The 16,682-nt window shown below is 46.0% G+C and overlaps 1 protein-coding gene and 1 long non-coding RNA gene across 3 annotated transcripts in view; both read left to right on the forward strand.

Moving 5' to 3' along the window:
- The first annotated feature begins 1,679 nt into the window (after nt 1-1,679).
- Nucleotides 1,680-11,918, forward strand: LOC142360541 (uncharacterized). The gene is made up of 3 exons (XR_012763143.1): nt 1,680-1,840; nt 3,059-3,161; nt 11,469-11,918. It is a non-coding gene; the product is annotated as an uncharacterized LOC142360541 (long non-coding RNA).
- A 565-nt stretch (nt 11,919-12,483) lies between these two features.
- Nucleotides 12,484-16,682, forward strand: part of SULT4A1 (sulfotransferase family 4A member 1) — a 29,256-nt gene continuing 25,057 nt past the window's right edge. For both annotated transcript variants that reach the window (XR_012766223.1, XM_075443282.1), the window contains exon 1: nt 12,484-12,729. Coding sequence is in view for 1 of the 2 variants with exons in the window: in XM_075443282.1 (XP_075299397.1) it covers nt 12,561-12,729 (169 nt within the window). In the remaining variant the exon portion in view is untranslated. The remainder of the gene's footprint in view (nt 12,730-16,682) is intronic.

Here is a 16,682-nt window from a genome sequence, read left to right on the forward strand (position 1 = left end):
GAATAAACTTTAGTCTCACTGAAGTCAAGTTCTGCATAAGAAAATTCCCTGTTTCCATCCACCCCTTTCTGGCAGCCTGTCTGGCAGCCTGCTGCCCTCTGGCCTCCCACAAAGCCCTCCTCGGGGTGTGCACACACCTAGGCAAAGCACAGTCCCAGACCCATCACATCTAGCTGAACTGTGCTCCTCCTTGCAGCATAAGATGGTGTTTGGAGTAAGACACCGAGAGCTAGCAGATCAACCCCTTCTTTGGCACCTCTAAAAGGGGAGAATATGTATCTCACTGCACGAGAGATGAGGCTAAGACTGATTATTCCCAGGAAATACAGCAAGGTCACAGGAAGCTCCTAAGGACTGCAACATGTGCCAGGCAGAGGATTTGCTCTTCTATAGCAAGCTCTTACTTTTTTCTTCCTCCGAACACAACAACAGGGTCTTTTCCTAACACAGCAAAAATGTTCCATCATTTCTGGATGCTCCATGGAAGGGGGGAGATAATTCTAGACTAGCTCAAAAGAAACACCACTGCTCTTTTGCCCCCAGGCACACAGCAGTACAAATGAAGATTAACTGGAAGGCTAGAAGGAAGAAAGAGTACAGGTAGTTGGGATAAGCAATCTTATCTTTAGATGACCTCTTTTAATCTCATTTGTTGCCAAGATCAACATAAGCACAAGTTCTGCATATTCAGAAAACAAAAAGACAATGTACTTGGTAGCTTTAATCTTTATCTTGCATTAAATTTCCCAAGTAGAACAAGAAGCTTAGCGTGATTGCATGAGGGCATTTCAAAGTTCAGCTAGATAATCATGCCTTTCACACAGGAACTTTCAGTGTATCATCAGAGTAAGCTGTTTTTCTGGCATAATTTAAGACACACATTTTGATATCTCTCTACTTAGAGAAGACTTCCATGTGGCTTTGCCTACTTCCATTGTACCACGAAAAATAACGCATATATCAACAGAACAACTAACATCATAAGCACTGAAAGACAATTTTAGGTCTTTCACTGCATCATAGATTTATAAACTGAGGTGATATTTGATCACAGACTATTTAACATAAGTGCTTTAACTACAAAGACACATATATGGTTATAGACACACTTTCTAAACTTGGTGTCTGCTTATATTTTTCAGCCTTTTTATGAGTACCAAGAAAATGCTGTTCTATGTGGGGCCATGGAAATCCTAGCCCCAAAGAGCAGGGTGCAGTCTCGGGAAATGCCAAGATTCGCTCACAATAAGCTGCCACAAAGTGAATGCAATGTGTCTCAGTCCATACCCATTGGCTGTTACTGGGCTGTTCATTCAATTTTGGCAAATCTCCGACAGCAACCTTTGCCATAGGCAAGCATATGGGAGACCTTACTGCAGCCTACAGCAAGCGTTTCCGTTTCCAAAGCTCTATAGGTATCTATTTAACGGTTGCATTTCACATCAAAGTTACTGAGGTTGAGGCATGTTTAGCAACATTACTATGAACGTTATAAAAGGGAACAACTGAAGTAAAGGCTCTTCTAGTCCGCAGCATCCACAGCAAGCACGGACAGGCCCTTCATTCTCACCCGGTGTATAACCCGGTGACTAGGCCGCAGCCCAAGGAGACAGATGATGGGGATTTGAAGCTTTCTCACAAATCTGTTTTTCATCTTTGTTTGCGTAGGCCCTCATCCAGGATCCTTCAACATAAACACAAGAAGGGCTCATCTGTGAGAAAATGAGACGTATTTCTCAGGCGTAATGCAGTTGGTTCAGATGGCATTTGAACACAGGCAGACTCAGGAGACTTCTGCTTCCTGGAATAGTTTCCTGCACAAGCCAACAAGCCACACAAGGTACTGAATATAACCAGAACAGCTTGCAGTGTTAGGTGAGAAACTCTCAAGCCTGTCAATGCAGAACTTATAGGGCAATAATTTCTTTCTAACAAACAGCTGTTTTCCCTAGCAGTCGTCCTCTTTGTGTCAATGCTTGATGCAAACAAATTTCATTTCCTCTAAATCATTCACACAGAAGATTTTAATTATGTGCTCATTGCAGCTGCCTCTCAACTAAAAGTAAGTTTTTGCTCAGTTGTCCTAAGTCATAAAAGTAGCCTCCCCGTGCCTTAATTTCTGCTGTTACTCTGATGCCCCCTTTCTGTCTTATACAAACTATACTAATAGTGTGGCCTTTAGGTGTTCCCTAGTGGATTTATACTGTTCATCTCACTAGGTGGTTACACATATATGTCCTAGTGGCAGAGCTACTAAGCTTGAAACAGCAAACAAGTAAGAGGAAGAAGTTATAATAGTCTTGCAAAGTCATTGTTGCTCTGCTGTGTAACTGAAGGTTGAACAAGTATGAAGTATTGGGAGTTGGAGTTGGTGGTGGGAAGAACACAGCACTGGACATGTGGTAAACACTCTCACATTTAGCTCAGAAGAGGCTGCTATAAGGGAGGAGGCTTTAGTAAATCCAGCATAGCGACTCCGAGGCACTAAGACAAAGACATACACTATATTTTATAAGTATGGAAAGAGGAGGTTTAAGAACTTGAATGGGGACATCAAGTTAATCAGAACAATACTGAGATTAGAAACTAAGACTTCTATTGCCCATACACATGCTTAAACTTCAGAATAATACTCTCTCCTGGAATACATCTGATTTGTATTGTTTCTCTTTTTAGAGACACAGCCTACATTCCTAATTCATATGATCAGTCCCATAGAAACTAGTCAGAAAATAGTCAGGACTGAGCATTTAAGCTGCAGTCTTACAGTTTTGTTGGCTTTTTTTTTTTAAACCCAGTGCCTATGCTTTCTTAGCACTCAGTACCTAAACTATGATAATAAAGGTAATAAGGAATAATAGCAGGTTACTATATTTCAAAGGCTCCAAATGATATTTAACAAGCAGGTAGGCTTGCTGCTGAAGGTATAACATATGGTGTAAGAAAAACATACAGAGCTATTTGCCAGCCTAATTAATGAGCCTGGTTAAGATAAGTGATATTACACCTGAACATGTGACATACTCTTGAAGGACTGTGACCTCTATCCTCATCACAGGTCCACCCACAGGAGATGACTGCAGCCATCTGCAGAAGACACGTTACATCTGAACTATTCACGGATGCTTTCATGATGCAGCTGATCACAGAATCACAGAACGGTAGGGTTTGGAAGGGACCTCTGTGGGTCATCGAGTCCAACCCCCCTGCCAAAGCAGGGTCACCTACAGCAGGCTGCACAGCACCGCGTCCAGACGGGTTTGGAATATCTCCAGAGAAGGAGAATCCACAACCCCTCTGGGCAGCCTGTTCCAGTGCTCTGTCACCCTCAAAGTAAAGTTCTTCCTCATGCTCAGATGGAACTTCCTCTGCTTCGGTGTGTGCCCATTGCCCCTTGTCCTGTCGCTGGGCACCACTGAAAAGAGTCTGGCCCCATCGTCTTGACACCCGTACTTAAGGCGTTTATAAGCATGATGATGATACATCCAGAATCATCATGATACTGCCACATGCCAGCAGATACGGTACCATCGTCCTTGTGACTGTTTATCTGAAGGACCGTATTGTCAGCTGTAAGTATTAGGATCAGGATGGAGCTGGAGATGGTCTGGAACCAAAAATCTTTCAACCATGCAATAGTCAACATGTGGATTTGGCAGCTGAAAGATGAACTGCTTCATTTCCAAATACAGCAAGTGCCACTAAGAGAGCCTGCTCTTCCAGTTGTATATCACTTCAGAACTTGCAGGGCAGAGTGGCCTTGAAGCCTGGCAGATAGCAGTGCCCAGTAGTAATGTGGTTTGTTGATCTCCATCACAGACACCTGGGCAGGATCAGGCCACTACGAATTAACACTGCTGTTCTCACAGAACCAGTCATGGCGTCTTACATGAGGGAAGGTTCACTCAGGTTTGTGTAGTCACTCTGGGGTACCCGAGGGTGTTCTCCCTGTGCCTTACACAATACATGCAGGCAATGCTGTAGGCATTGCTCACATCTCTTCCTGCTTCCTGCTGAACAGATTTTTTTGTGGTAATAACAGAGGAAGAGCCTGGTGTCTCCCTTCCTGTGCCACACAAGCCTTCAGGGAGTGCACTTTGCACGAGGAGCAACAAGCAGGATCAGAAAGAAGACAAGTCCTGAAGGATACTACAGTGGCTGCCACCACTCACACAAGAAGCCTTAGCAAAACACAGCGAGAGTCTAGACTGCAGTTTCTCGAGCGCTAACAGCTACTCAGTCTGCACTGTTTACGTAATAAGAAATGTTATTCCAACACTTGTATGAGGAAATACCTCCTTCCCTTTCAGCAGTATATGCCTGTGACTGCACTAGTATCTGGAATAATTGTGGGGGGGAATTTACTTTGCCCTGTGTTCACTAAGCAGCAAGATCACTGTCCACACCTGAAACTTGTACTCTCTACGGTGTAAGCTGTACCTGCCTCACTACACCCTCCTTTCAGGTAGTTGTAGAGAGCAATGAGGTGCCCCCTCAGCCTCCTCTTCTCCAGACTGAACAGCCCCAGCTCCCTCAGCCGCTCATCAGACTTGTCCTCTAGACACTTCATCAGCCTTGCTGCCCTTCTCTGGACACGCTCCAGCACCTCAGTGTCCTTCTTGTAGTGAGGGGCCCAAAACTGAACACAGCACTCCAGATGCGGCCTCACCAGTGCTGAGTACAGGGGCACGATCCCCTCCCTGCTCCTGCTGGCCACACCATTCCTGATCCAAGCCAGGATGCCGTTGGCCTTCTTGGCCACCTGGGCACACTGATGGCTCATGTTCAGCCGGCTGTCGACCAGCACCCCAAGGTCCTTTTCTGCTAGACAGCTCTCCAGCCACTCCTCCCCAAGCCTGTAGCGTTGCATGGGGTTGTTGTGACCCAGCACTAAGCCTCGTTGAACCTCTTACAATTGCCCTTGGCCCATCGATCCAGCCTGTTGAGATCCCTCTGCTGAGCCTTCCTACCCTCAAGCAGATCGACACTCCCACCCAGCTTGGTGTCATCTGCAAACTTACTGAGGGAGCACTCGATCCCCTCATCCAGATCATTGATAAAGATATTAAACAGCACTGGTCCCAAAACTGAGCCCTGGGGAACACCACTTGTGACTGGCCACCAACTGGATTTTACTCCATTCACCACAACTCTTTGGGCCCGGCCATCCAGATAGTTTTTTACCCAGCAAAGAGTATACCCGTCCAAGCCATGAGCAGCCAGTTTCTCTGGAAGAATGCTGTGGGAAATGCTGTCAAAGGCTTTACTGAAGGCTGGGTAAACAACATGCACTAAGTGGGTCACGTTGTGATAGAAGAAGATCAGGTTAGTCAGGGAGGCACCTTTCATAAACCCGTACTGACTGGGCCTGATCATCTGGTTGTCCTGTACGTGCCATGTGATGGCACTCAAGGTGATCTGCTCCATAACCTTTCTCACCACCGAAGTCATACTGACAGGCTTGTTGTTGTTCCCTGGATCTCCCTTCTGGCCCTTCATGTAGATGGGCATCACGTTTGCTAACCTCCAGTTGACTTGGACCGCCCTGGTTAGTCATCCAGTCAAAGATCCTTTTCAAGTCATGTATTCTTCAATGTCTGCATCTTAACTCCTAGTTAACATTTAGAGTAGTTTAGTATGGATCACATTACTATACAAACCTGCTCTTACCTTCTTTTAGGCCCCTTGTGTGGTCTTCCATTTCCCACCCCCCTCAATTCCTGTGTGTTATGTTTCTGGGACCTTTAATGCTCCTGACTGCAGCAGGCTCAGTGCCAAGCCATCACCCACTCTTGGAAACAACCTGGCACATTCATTTCAGCATCCAGTTCATTCCACCTCTATCTGGTAAGCACTTTGACTCTTCCTAGACTGACTGCCTTTACGCTGCCTTTCTGTGATCATCCTGTCTCTTCCCTGACATTCTAGCTTGCTCAGCTCAGTAGCAGAGATACGTTTCTCTTTTTTCCGTGGTTTCCCCTCAGTCCCTCTAATTCCTTCCTTCTGGCCTTTCCTCTCCCAGAAATTCATTAGTAAACGAGGCAGAAAGCTGCCTCACAGCTGTGCATTTCCATTCAGTTTTCTGTGTTGATGAAAGGCAATTTTTGTAATGAATGTGTAGCAGAGACTGTTCTAAACCTTTCTGAAACCATATAAGAGATTGTCTAACATGGCATACTTAGTACCTTTTGAGGTATGTAGTCTAGAATTATGATAAACACTTGATGATTAAAGCAACTCTAGACACTCTTCAGAAGCCCAGCTGAGTAGCTCCTTTCTTTGCTATGACCTTTTATTGCTATCTGCATCCTCATTGTAAAAATGACGGCACAGCTGTAGTAGCTAATTTCCTTCAACACACTTTTTTTCAAATTTAAAGCCTGGAGGCCAGATTTGTAAAGCTGCAATTTGTAGGAGATGCTGATCAGGTAGCTGAGTGGTTTTAGAAAAGCGCCTGAAGGGTAGGCATTGCAAAGCGCAGCGCAGAGTCCCTAGTCCAGTACCATCCCAAGCCGTTAAATCCACACACAGTTGCTCAGCTGCACACAGAAGGCTGAGCTGCTGTCGGGAAGCAGGGAAGCCTCCCTGCATCACTGCACAAACCTGGCTACACCACAGCCTCACTTGTGCAGAGTCAGCTCGGAGTTGTCTTTTCATGTACACATGCTCCCAGCTAACTGGACGTGACGTTCTACAGCTGTCTGAACAGCAGAATACTGATACAAAAGCACACACTTTAAAGTCAATTCAGAAACTCATAGGGTCTTGTGTGGTTTAAGGCCCATGACTCGAAGATTATCTATCTTCATGCCTCTACGCCCATGTTTTAAAAAAAAAATCAAAATAATATACTCTTAGAAGCATGATACAAATTAAATTTTTCTCACTGATATCAACTAACTGTATCCATGCCATTTCTACAGCAGCTTGCTTTGAGATAGATAAATTCAAAGGCACTTGGAAGGGAAAATAACTCTTAGCCCATAGCGCTAAAGCAGCCACATCCAGTTCACTTCCTCTGAGGCTTCCGTGTCTATGGTGTTGCAATTGGAACAATCGCAATGACTCCCGCAGAACGGGTTGGTTTTTGTGGTACTGAATCATGGAGATGTTCAAATCAGGTCCCTCAAAAATAAACCAGTTTTGTATGAGATAGATAGCTGCACAATCTTTCTTATGCAGAGATAATAAAACTAGCACGTCCAAAGGCTACTGTGTTGTCTGCCTCTGCCAGCACACTGAAAACTAGCAAATAGTTACTATAAGAATACAGCGAAAGCCACACTAATTACTGCCTTAAAACAATCATTTGCCTTCAGTGCCCAGATCTTACTTAAGAGACCATTTATTATATGAGAAAATGTTTCTCTTCAACCTTGATAATGACACAAATGAACATGACTAATAATTAATAAGCATAACTGATAGTATTGTTAAATATCAATATTGAATTGTACTTTCTCCCATGAACATATAAATATGATCAACTGTCTCTGTCCCCCTTTAAAATGAAGGGTGACTGAAGCGAAGGGTGGCAAAGTAACTCACCCAACTTCACCTATGGAAGTGGCAAGAGTTTGCAACGGAATGCAGATACCCTACGTCCCAGGCCAGCACTGTGCCTACAAGGCCACATCATGAACATTTCCGATGAAACCTAGGGCAGATTATGTTAAAAATTTTCTTTCCTTATGGCTCAGTCCCAGCCATAAACAGTTATGCTACAAAAATTGTCCCAAATCAAAAATTAGCCCTTTTTTTGAATAAAAGTTGCTGTTTAAAAATAGCTACAAATTCAAAATTGTGGGAAGATGGAATGGAGATAGAAACACGCAGATAGCTAAAACCATCTGCAGCCCACTGGGGAAATATTTACAGTGTGCCTAGCTGAGTTATGCAAGGTATCCCATACTGTCTTGTCTGGTGGAATTATCATTGCACAATTTGTGGTGGAGGTTTACAAAACTGCAATTGTGACCTTTCAGGAAAGCAGAGCCATTAATCTGCAGTGCTGACTTACATGCTGCTCATCTTCCTCTCATGAGATCTTTGCTTTGACTCACCGAAATTATTGGTGTACCTCCTGCGTTTTTCCTTTGAAGCAATACCACAGCTTGCTGATGATTTTCAGTTACTTGCCTTTGTATGTTCCTGCCCTTGTTTCATGCGTAGTGTGTATGACGCGTCAGCAAAGTGACCGCACATTTCCTTACACCGCTCAGGCTGGCCGCAAGGCAAGCTCCTCTTGCCTGAAAGTCTCTCCTGCACAACCTGCTGGGAAGCGTAGTGCTAAGAATAACGATGATACATGACGTCTGCACGTGCTCATGATCCAAGTCTGCTGCACTGGAAATGCTGCAGGGTATAATTTTAGAAGCAATATTTTTGGCAGAATATTTGTGACAAATACTATATGGTAAGGACCTGTCTCAGAGCTGGCACACTGGCTGATTTGCATTGCTACTGAATTTAATGCTGAGTGGTCTTCCGCAGCCGAGGACACTGAGCAACTGGCCCTCGTTTCAAGTACTAACTATGAACACTTTAGCAAGAAATAGAAACCTTTGCATTCTGACCATATTGATCAGGATCACACCAAAGAAATCATGATCTGCATCAATCTTGCCTCCCAGAAAGGCCTTGAATCTTGTGCTTGGGTAATGAGAGGTAAGAGATTTGTCTTTGGATAGCCTCGTGAGGTGGATTACAGTGCTTGCACCAGTTTGACAAGTGGAAGTTAAAGCACAGGGAGACTGAGTTAATTAAGGTTACACAGAAATCCCAGCAGAAAAAGGGTCTGATTCCTTAGCATCCTGGCTACGAGGCCAGAGCACCCATTCTTCATACTGTTACATGTACCAGAGACAAAAAAAAGATGGCGAGTGCCCATCGATGGCTTGATCCTAAGCCACATTCACTACCAGAATTAAATGCTGTTGTTGAGATCTCCGAGGTTGACCTGTGCTCAGACCTCACAGCTATGGCTGATATTTGGGCTGAGTCAGAAAGAAACATTCCTGAAAGTTCCTGTGTACTCACTGAACAAGCATAAAGGACTAGCAGACAGCAGTGTTTTATAAACACCAACCCGCCGCACAGCTGTTTACTGCAGTGATACAGCATCACATGCTCTTGTTAGGGTATCACGACATCGGCTTCATGTAATACTTGTGCTAGCATTTCCACATTTCATGCCTAAAACTGAACGGCAGCTGGCACCCTGACACGTGCAAACAGTCCATCTTCCTCTGAACGCGCCTCTCTCGACTTGACACAGGTTGCTGTTACAAGGGTGTAATACAAAGGTGCGTTAAAACATTACCAGATTTATCTTTTTTCATCAGATAGATTTTGAAAGCCGGAACTCCATTTTTGTGTGTGCAACTGTACGCACACATCTCGAGACAGGGACATTCTTTGCAGTACCTTCAGCGCATCTGACAGCAAAGTCAAGGAGACGCCTTCCGACTCTTCAGGAGTACAAAGGTATAGGACTGATTTTTGTCGTGACAGACCACGGTAATACAGAACATACCCAAACAGCATAGGAACAGACAGTCCGTTTCCAGCATTAAAACCGACTTTCGCAGATCTGAAAATGACAACATTTTCCTAAGGTCAGCATTTCATTATTTTTCTACGATCATCTTCTTTTTCCATGTCTTATCTAAGTTTTACAAAGAGAGGAGTCTAGAGGCTTCTGGGAAGTTGGTCCCAGTTTACATGGTTGCGGGAGAATCCAAACTTTTTTACCTACATTTCTTCCTGCTACTTCATGGGGACACTGAATAGCTACACATTCTGGGACCAGTTACATTACAGAAAGGTCTAAGTGTCACAGAAGAGACTGGGAACACACTCAAATAGACCGAGATACTGTTAACATTTTCCTTTTAAGCAGAAAAAAGCAACCTACTGAAAATTACTTTGCAGGGTACATATTCTGAGTCCCTCCACAACTCCCCTCTAGTTTGAGGGTAAGTGAAACTCTTCAGCGTGGTTCATCTGTTACAGCACATTTGACTTTTATTTAGCTCTAATGCTGGATCATCCTCAGGTCGTTTGTATATACCCTTTGGTAACTGAATGACAGTCTACCAGCTTCACCATTTTTTCTGTAGGCTGCCCTGTTTGTGCATGATGCATTGCCTCTGAGCACAATGTACTGACTGCAGTCTTTTTGTTTTTTCAGGGAATTCCTAAAGGAAAGGGCTTTCATGCATGTTCTAGTTCAGCTGTCTTTGAATTCCCAGCAAATCTGATGTGTCTCAGATGTGTCAGATCTGAGCAAGCACTGCGCTGTGATCTACATGCATGCAGCACATCCTGCACGCTCAATATCCACACGCGTACATGAGCTGCGCAGTCTGCGCGCTACAGGTCCAACATCCCTGCACTGGGATTTACTGCGCCTGTAACACAGGGGTGGTCTTTCCAAGCGCAGTTAATCCAGGGCACCTGGTTCCTCAGCTACTTTGGGCTCCAGTTGCTCTTTCATTGAAACATGATAAGGTAAATGAAAGCATCCGTGGCTAAAGAGATAGCTCCAATTATTGTTGCCTCCCTTGTGGTAACACTTGCCTGGCTTTTTTTTCTCTACAAAGCTGATATTCCACCCTGAGATACATTTGCATAACTCCCATTAACTTAAAGGAAAAACAGAAACAGAGTTTTTCTGTTGTCAGTATGGCTCCCTCCACTTGATATACTGAGCAAAGGCCATATCCATGCCTGAGGACTAAGCCAGGAATTTAAAAAACTAAATTAAAATTTAAAAAAATAGCAACAGAGACTAGAATTCAAGTCTGTTTTCTTTGTTGGACTTTAAAGTTATTTATTACTAGTATAGCTTAATGATTTTAATCATCAGAAAAGACTAATACATAAATTTTGCCTCAAAGGTTCACTAGAAAACCCCACAACTCTACTTTCCATAGGAAAGTGCAGGCTTGAATTATTTTGTTAAGCAAAGAAAAGAAGAAATCAGACCATTTAAAACACCACAGGAGAGAAAAGAATAAAATAGGCACCAGTGCCAGAATGCTGGCTGCTTCTGAGTTTCGCCTTAATAATAATAACAGTATTATGTCAAAATACAGAATACCAACTGCCCAGCTGCCCGTTATTCTTGTCAACCCACTTTTTATCAAAATGTTATTTTTTTTAAATTGGGAAAGTTCTTCTAGATGTCAACAGATAATTCTGATTTCAGTGTTTTGAAGAAGCAGGCTCAAAACTAAACAGTATCCCAGGGACTTGTGCCTGGATTATCAACTTGTAGGGTGAGTCTGACGAGTCAACCACCGACTCTGGGATAAATTTTTCTTTTTAAGTTTTTTTTTGTTTGGGTTTTTTTTTTTGGTAACACATTCCTGCAAACCGTTTTCATTCAATGAAACAATACTTTCGATGTTAAGTTTTTGGTGGACTTTTCCTGCCAGCTCTAACTGTAGCTTTAATGTCTGCAGGTTATTACCGATACGAACCACTGTCAGCAAGCTTCAGTAAAAGCGTTTGCTTACACACACGGGTAGACGGAGCGGCGGAGGCTGGAAGCAGTGCTGCCCTCAGCTGTTTGCTGCTGCTTTCCCTGAGGTCGCTCCTGGAGAAGGGACCGCTTTGACGCGACACACAACCTCCAGCTGGCTGCGGTTCGCAATTCGGTAAATTCCATTGAAATTAGCTGTAATTTACTCTCTGGTACTTAGAGACGTACATTGTCCAAGTCGTGTACCCTCTTCCCTCGCTTCACTGCTTCTTCATACGCTGCTTTTTATTTCTTTGACGTGCACATCTGCTACAGACACTCTGTATCTGAAGCTCTCAGAGCTTTTATTTGAGCACCGTTACAAAAGGACGCATAATTAAACACAAAGCAGCTGTTACAAGGCTAATATGAGCAAACTAAACCAAAAACTCTGCACTGACCTTTCCAGAACTAGCAGAAGTCTGAATTTTGTTGAACTGCTGCTAGCTTTTTGTTCGTACCAGACCTAACAGCCAAAGAGCCTTCGTTGCTGTAGCACAAAGAGAACTTCGGGGCGGCTGGGGTTTTGTGCCTCCCCACCAGGCACCGGCAGGCCCTAACCACCCCCAGCAGCAGCCCCCGGGCCGCGGAGCCCAGCTGGGAGAGCAGCTGTCAGAGGGGCGAGGGGCGAGCAGGCGGCGGCCACGCTGCGGGCCGGGCGGCCTCTCAGCCGGGGAAGCGCAGGGGGCAGCCGGAGCGGGCAGGGGAGCGCCGGGCCGGGGCTGGGGGCTCAGCCCGGAGCCCACCCGCGGAGCGCCGAGCGCTGCCAGCCCAGCGGAGGACCCCGGCAGACCGGGGAGCGGGACCCGAGATGGAGGGCTCGCGGGGCAGAGAGCCGGCCCCGCCGTTAGCCCCGAGCGCTGCGAGCGGCACAGGCCCCGGGCGGAGAGCAGCCAGGCCCCGCCGGGCCGCCCGCTCGCGCCGCGCGTGACGTCACCGCGCGCGGGCGCGGCCCCTCCCGGCGCGTGCGCGGGGGCGGGCCGGGAGCAGCGGCTGCCGCGCCTCCCTCTCCCCGCGGCCGGCAGGGAAGAGGATGGCGGAGAGCGAGGCCGAGACCCCCGGCACGCCCGGCGAGTTCGAGAGCAAGTACTTCGAGTACCGCGGGGTGCGGCTGCCGCCCTTCTGCCGCGGGAGGATGGAGGAGATCGCCAACTTCCCTGTCAGGGACAGCGACGTCTGGATCGTCACCTACCCCAAGTCAGGTAGGCGGGCGGCGCGGCCCCCCCCCCCGCCTCCCCTCTCCTCCGGCTGAGGCGGCTCGGGGCCGCGGGCAGGCCTGGCTGGGGCTGGGCGGGGGAAGGCGGGGCCGCCGGCGGGGCGGGTGCGGGGGTCTGGCGGGGGGCGGCGGGGTGGGCTCCCGCGGCGGCCGGCCCGGCCGTGCTGGGGAGCTCGGGGCGCGCGCTCCCCACAAATCTCCTCACGGCAGCGGGCCGTGCTCCCCCCGGCCCGGCCCTCAGCCGCGCTGTGCCCTGCGGGCGCCTGCCCGGAGCGGCCTCGGTTCCTGCTCCTGCGCCTTCCCAGGCGAAAGCGCTGGAGCAGAACCAGCGTGGGTGAGGTGCTGCCCGCAGCCGGGCCGTGTGCTGGCTCCTCACCCACCCGGTAAAGCCGGGAGTCAGCCCGGGCAGACAGAATCCTTCTGGGGTGACTCTTTCCTGGCGACAAGACGATCTCTTTCTAGAAAATTCAAAGTCGGCTGGGGGTGACGGGTGTCAGCGCTGTAAATACCCGTGTGAAACGGTGTTTTGGTGCCACAGGTTTCTGACTGGCTTCGTCGCTTGCTGTGTGCGCGGCTCGTGTCTTCCCACTGCTTGGTGCGCAGCTTCAGGCGCACACACAGCTTCTACAGTGCGGCATCTGTTACCTTATCGTTTCTCAAGCAGTTTCAGCTATTTGTCTTCACTTTTTTTTTGGTGTTTCGTTACAAATGATGCTGTTAAAGGCTGGCTAGAGCTTGAGCAATGCAGACATTAGATAAGGGATAGTATGTAGACGGGTGGCCCCCAACATGCTGGGATTAGGAGCAGACAGCTGCATCTTTATTGTGCTTTTAAACTGTTTTCTGAAAGATTTGTAGCATGCAGCAAGAACACTGATGAATTCTTTCAGTTTTGCAAATCTAGGTTTACACCTAGCACCCCAACTTCATACTGGTGGATCGTTAAATATCCTCCGCTAACCTTCATTTCCAGCAGCCGGGCTCAGTAGAACTAAGAAGTCACTGGCAGTGGCTTAGTGCTGATGGCTGTACGGTTGGCCATGGAAAGCCAGCTTGCATGACGATATTTAATTTTCTATTTTGTGAGTACAGGGACATTGTGTTGGTCTCTTGGGGCCCCAGCTGAGGCCAGTGACAGGGAACTGTCCACTTACAAAGTTGGTGGCAGTGCATCCCACGAGAGGGTTGACTAACGGTCCCTGGGGCAGAAGGAAAAGGAAGACTGAGAACTGGGGCACCGAAACTGAGGGTGCAGTGTTGTGTGGAGGAGCTGGGGGAACAGCCTTAGGATCACAGCAGGTGCAATATGATTTTACTTGCCAGGAAAGAGAATACTTAAGTCTTGAGGAATCTGATGTCTAGATGGTCTAGAACACAATAATGATGTCTGCAAGCTCTACCTTTAGGTGGCCTGAAGTCTGCTGAGACCCTTGGAACTTGTTTTGCCAGCTGATCCTACGTGGCTTACAGCTCGGTGCCTTTTTTAGGACTTCTGAATCGATTATCAAAGCATCTGCTGACCAGGGGCAGGCGTGTCAGTAGAAATTAGGCTGCCCTAATATGGTTCCCATTGATCTAGCCAAGGTCATGCAGGAAGTCTACAGCAAAGCCAGAAACTACATCCAGAGCCCCAAGCTCCTCTGTATGACCTTAACCACAACTTCATCTTCTTGTCTCTTGGTAGCATTGACAAAGATTTTACTGTTCACTGGAGCTAAGCAGAATTTTCATACTGTTGCTGTAATCAAAAAAAGTAGGTTTACAAAATGGATTTCATGCACAAAATAGAATTATTTGGGGTGAAGTACTTCAGCTTTTTGTAGTAAATTTTAAAGGTAAAACATGGTTGGGACCACTTATCTAGTTTCTGTTAATAAATCATGTTTGAACAAAATTCCAAAAATTTCTTTGTCAATAGAATTTTTTAGGAAAAGAAAAAGGCACCAATGTCAATTCAATGGAAAACTTTTCTGTTGTTAAGGAAATCAGTTTTGTTCAGTGTTTCACCAGCTCTCCATCTGCTCAAACTGCGCAGAATACACAAACAAGCCCGTCTGCCAGATGTGTGAAAGGCCAGAGCTTCTAGCTCTTCCTGAGCCCTGTGCTGCAATCCAATAGCAGAAGGCTCCACCAGTGGCTGTTGACCATATGTTGGTTTATCTGGCAAAGAAAATACACAAGTGGCTTATAGGGTCAGGACTGCTTCGGTAGTCCTAGCAACTGATGGAAGTGGTGTGTATGCCATTTTGAAGACGTTAACGCTCTGCAAGCCTAGATGATACAGCTTTAAACACGTGCAGTGGAGACAGTGCTTGGAAGTAGTTACAGATACTGGTGAATTGGGAGTCATCCAGGAAAAAGCTGGTCCAATAATGGTGGAAAATTGAATGTACCAGTGGCCTTACTGGGAATAATGTAATAAGCCTAATGGAAAATGAATTTGCTTTAATGTGATTTCCACTGATGGATGCCTGAATGATCATACTCCTTATATCTGTAATTATTCTTAACACCTGTGTCCAATCAATGGTAGCAGCTTTTGGGAGTTGCTGGACTAGGAGAAGCTTATGCCTAAAAGCCAGTGACTCATTTAGGCATTTAAATATATGAATGTGCCTGTATGCTTATGCCTGTGTATATAGTAGAACTGTAATTACAGAAAACCTTTTTATCGTGGGGTGTAATTTAAAATCAGGTGTGCTACCGTTCTTGAAGAAATGGAGTCACGAATTTCATCTGTCGTGTAACTTACAGTATAGAATGGGCAGGCTGAATGGGATGCACTGAGATTTGCAGTAGCTGACGATGTAAAATGGAATATCACTCTCTATAGCATTAAATAACTGGAGCTCCCACAACAGAGGGCTTCACAGACAAGATACAGATGCAGTGTTCGTAGGAAACACTGTGGCTCTGTCACAGCTTCGCGTGAACCCTCTCATACTGTGGGCTTTTTGTACCCTACTTGAAAATAAAAAACTTCTCTATGAACTTAAACTACAGAATTAATGAATAAGCAAATTGTTTCGTGGTGTTCCCTCAGTCACGATGCAAAGAGCTAGATTAGCTGTCTGTCAAGGTCAGTGATTTCGGTGGAATTAAATCGGTCCCGAAAGTATTGTACTGAGTCCAGGTTCACTTGGTATTTTGCTGTGTCTGGCGATGCTAACCTCTGACTGCACCTGATCTGTCCATTGGCTTTACTCATAAGTGGTGTGCAGTAGCTCTCTTCATATCTCTTAGTATCTGTTCTGTATGGATGTGCATGTTACATTATTGGGTCAAAGCCCACAAATTAATGCCTTTTGCAAAGTGGTAATTTGAGAAAGTGAGCTGTTTACGTTAATAATGAAGCTGTCTCTCCCACGTTGATTATTTTGCCAAATATTTTTCTGGAGTTCTGTGTGGGGAAAGTGTCAGTTGTTGGGAAAACACCAGCTTCAAGTCCAGAATGATTGCATTTAGTACCAGACAGCAGGTCAGAACAACAAGTGCTGGATATAGCCTTTATCTGTCTGGAGGTGTGTTTTTTTTTTTTGTAGATGGCATTTTGAATTTTCTTTGCAGTGCTGGAATTTATAACTACCCATTGGCTTACAGGGAATATGATGGCTGACTCTAGGCCTTTGGGTTAATGTGAATTTGCAGATCAGGTCAAGGACAGTTTTCTTGTGCGTACATTCATTGAGTTCTCCTCTTTCAATTCTCTAATGCTTGCCTGCGGTGTTGTATGAAATCAACCAGAGAAAGTTAAATGGAGTTGTCCATTATTTTATTTGCTTAAAAGATTATGTGTGTACAGAAGAAGGTCATGCTTCTCAGTGTATCTGTTGAAATGCATTGCACGCACGGTGGGTTTTCTGTCTCCTGTTCTGCATGCCTCTCCCACTGCATGCATACCACTCTTCTATCCTCTTCTATTTCCAGCGCTCCTGAATC

The sequence above is a fragment of the Opisthocomus hoazin genome, chromosome 1, assembly GCF_030867145.1.
Source record: "Opisthocomus hoazin isolate bOpiHoa1 chromosome 1, bOpiHoa1.hap1, whole genome shotgun sequence".
Lineage (NCBI taxonomy): Eukaryota > Metazoa > Chordata > Aves > Opisthocomiformes > Opisthocomidae > Opisthocomus > Opisthocomus hoazin.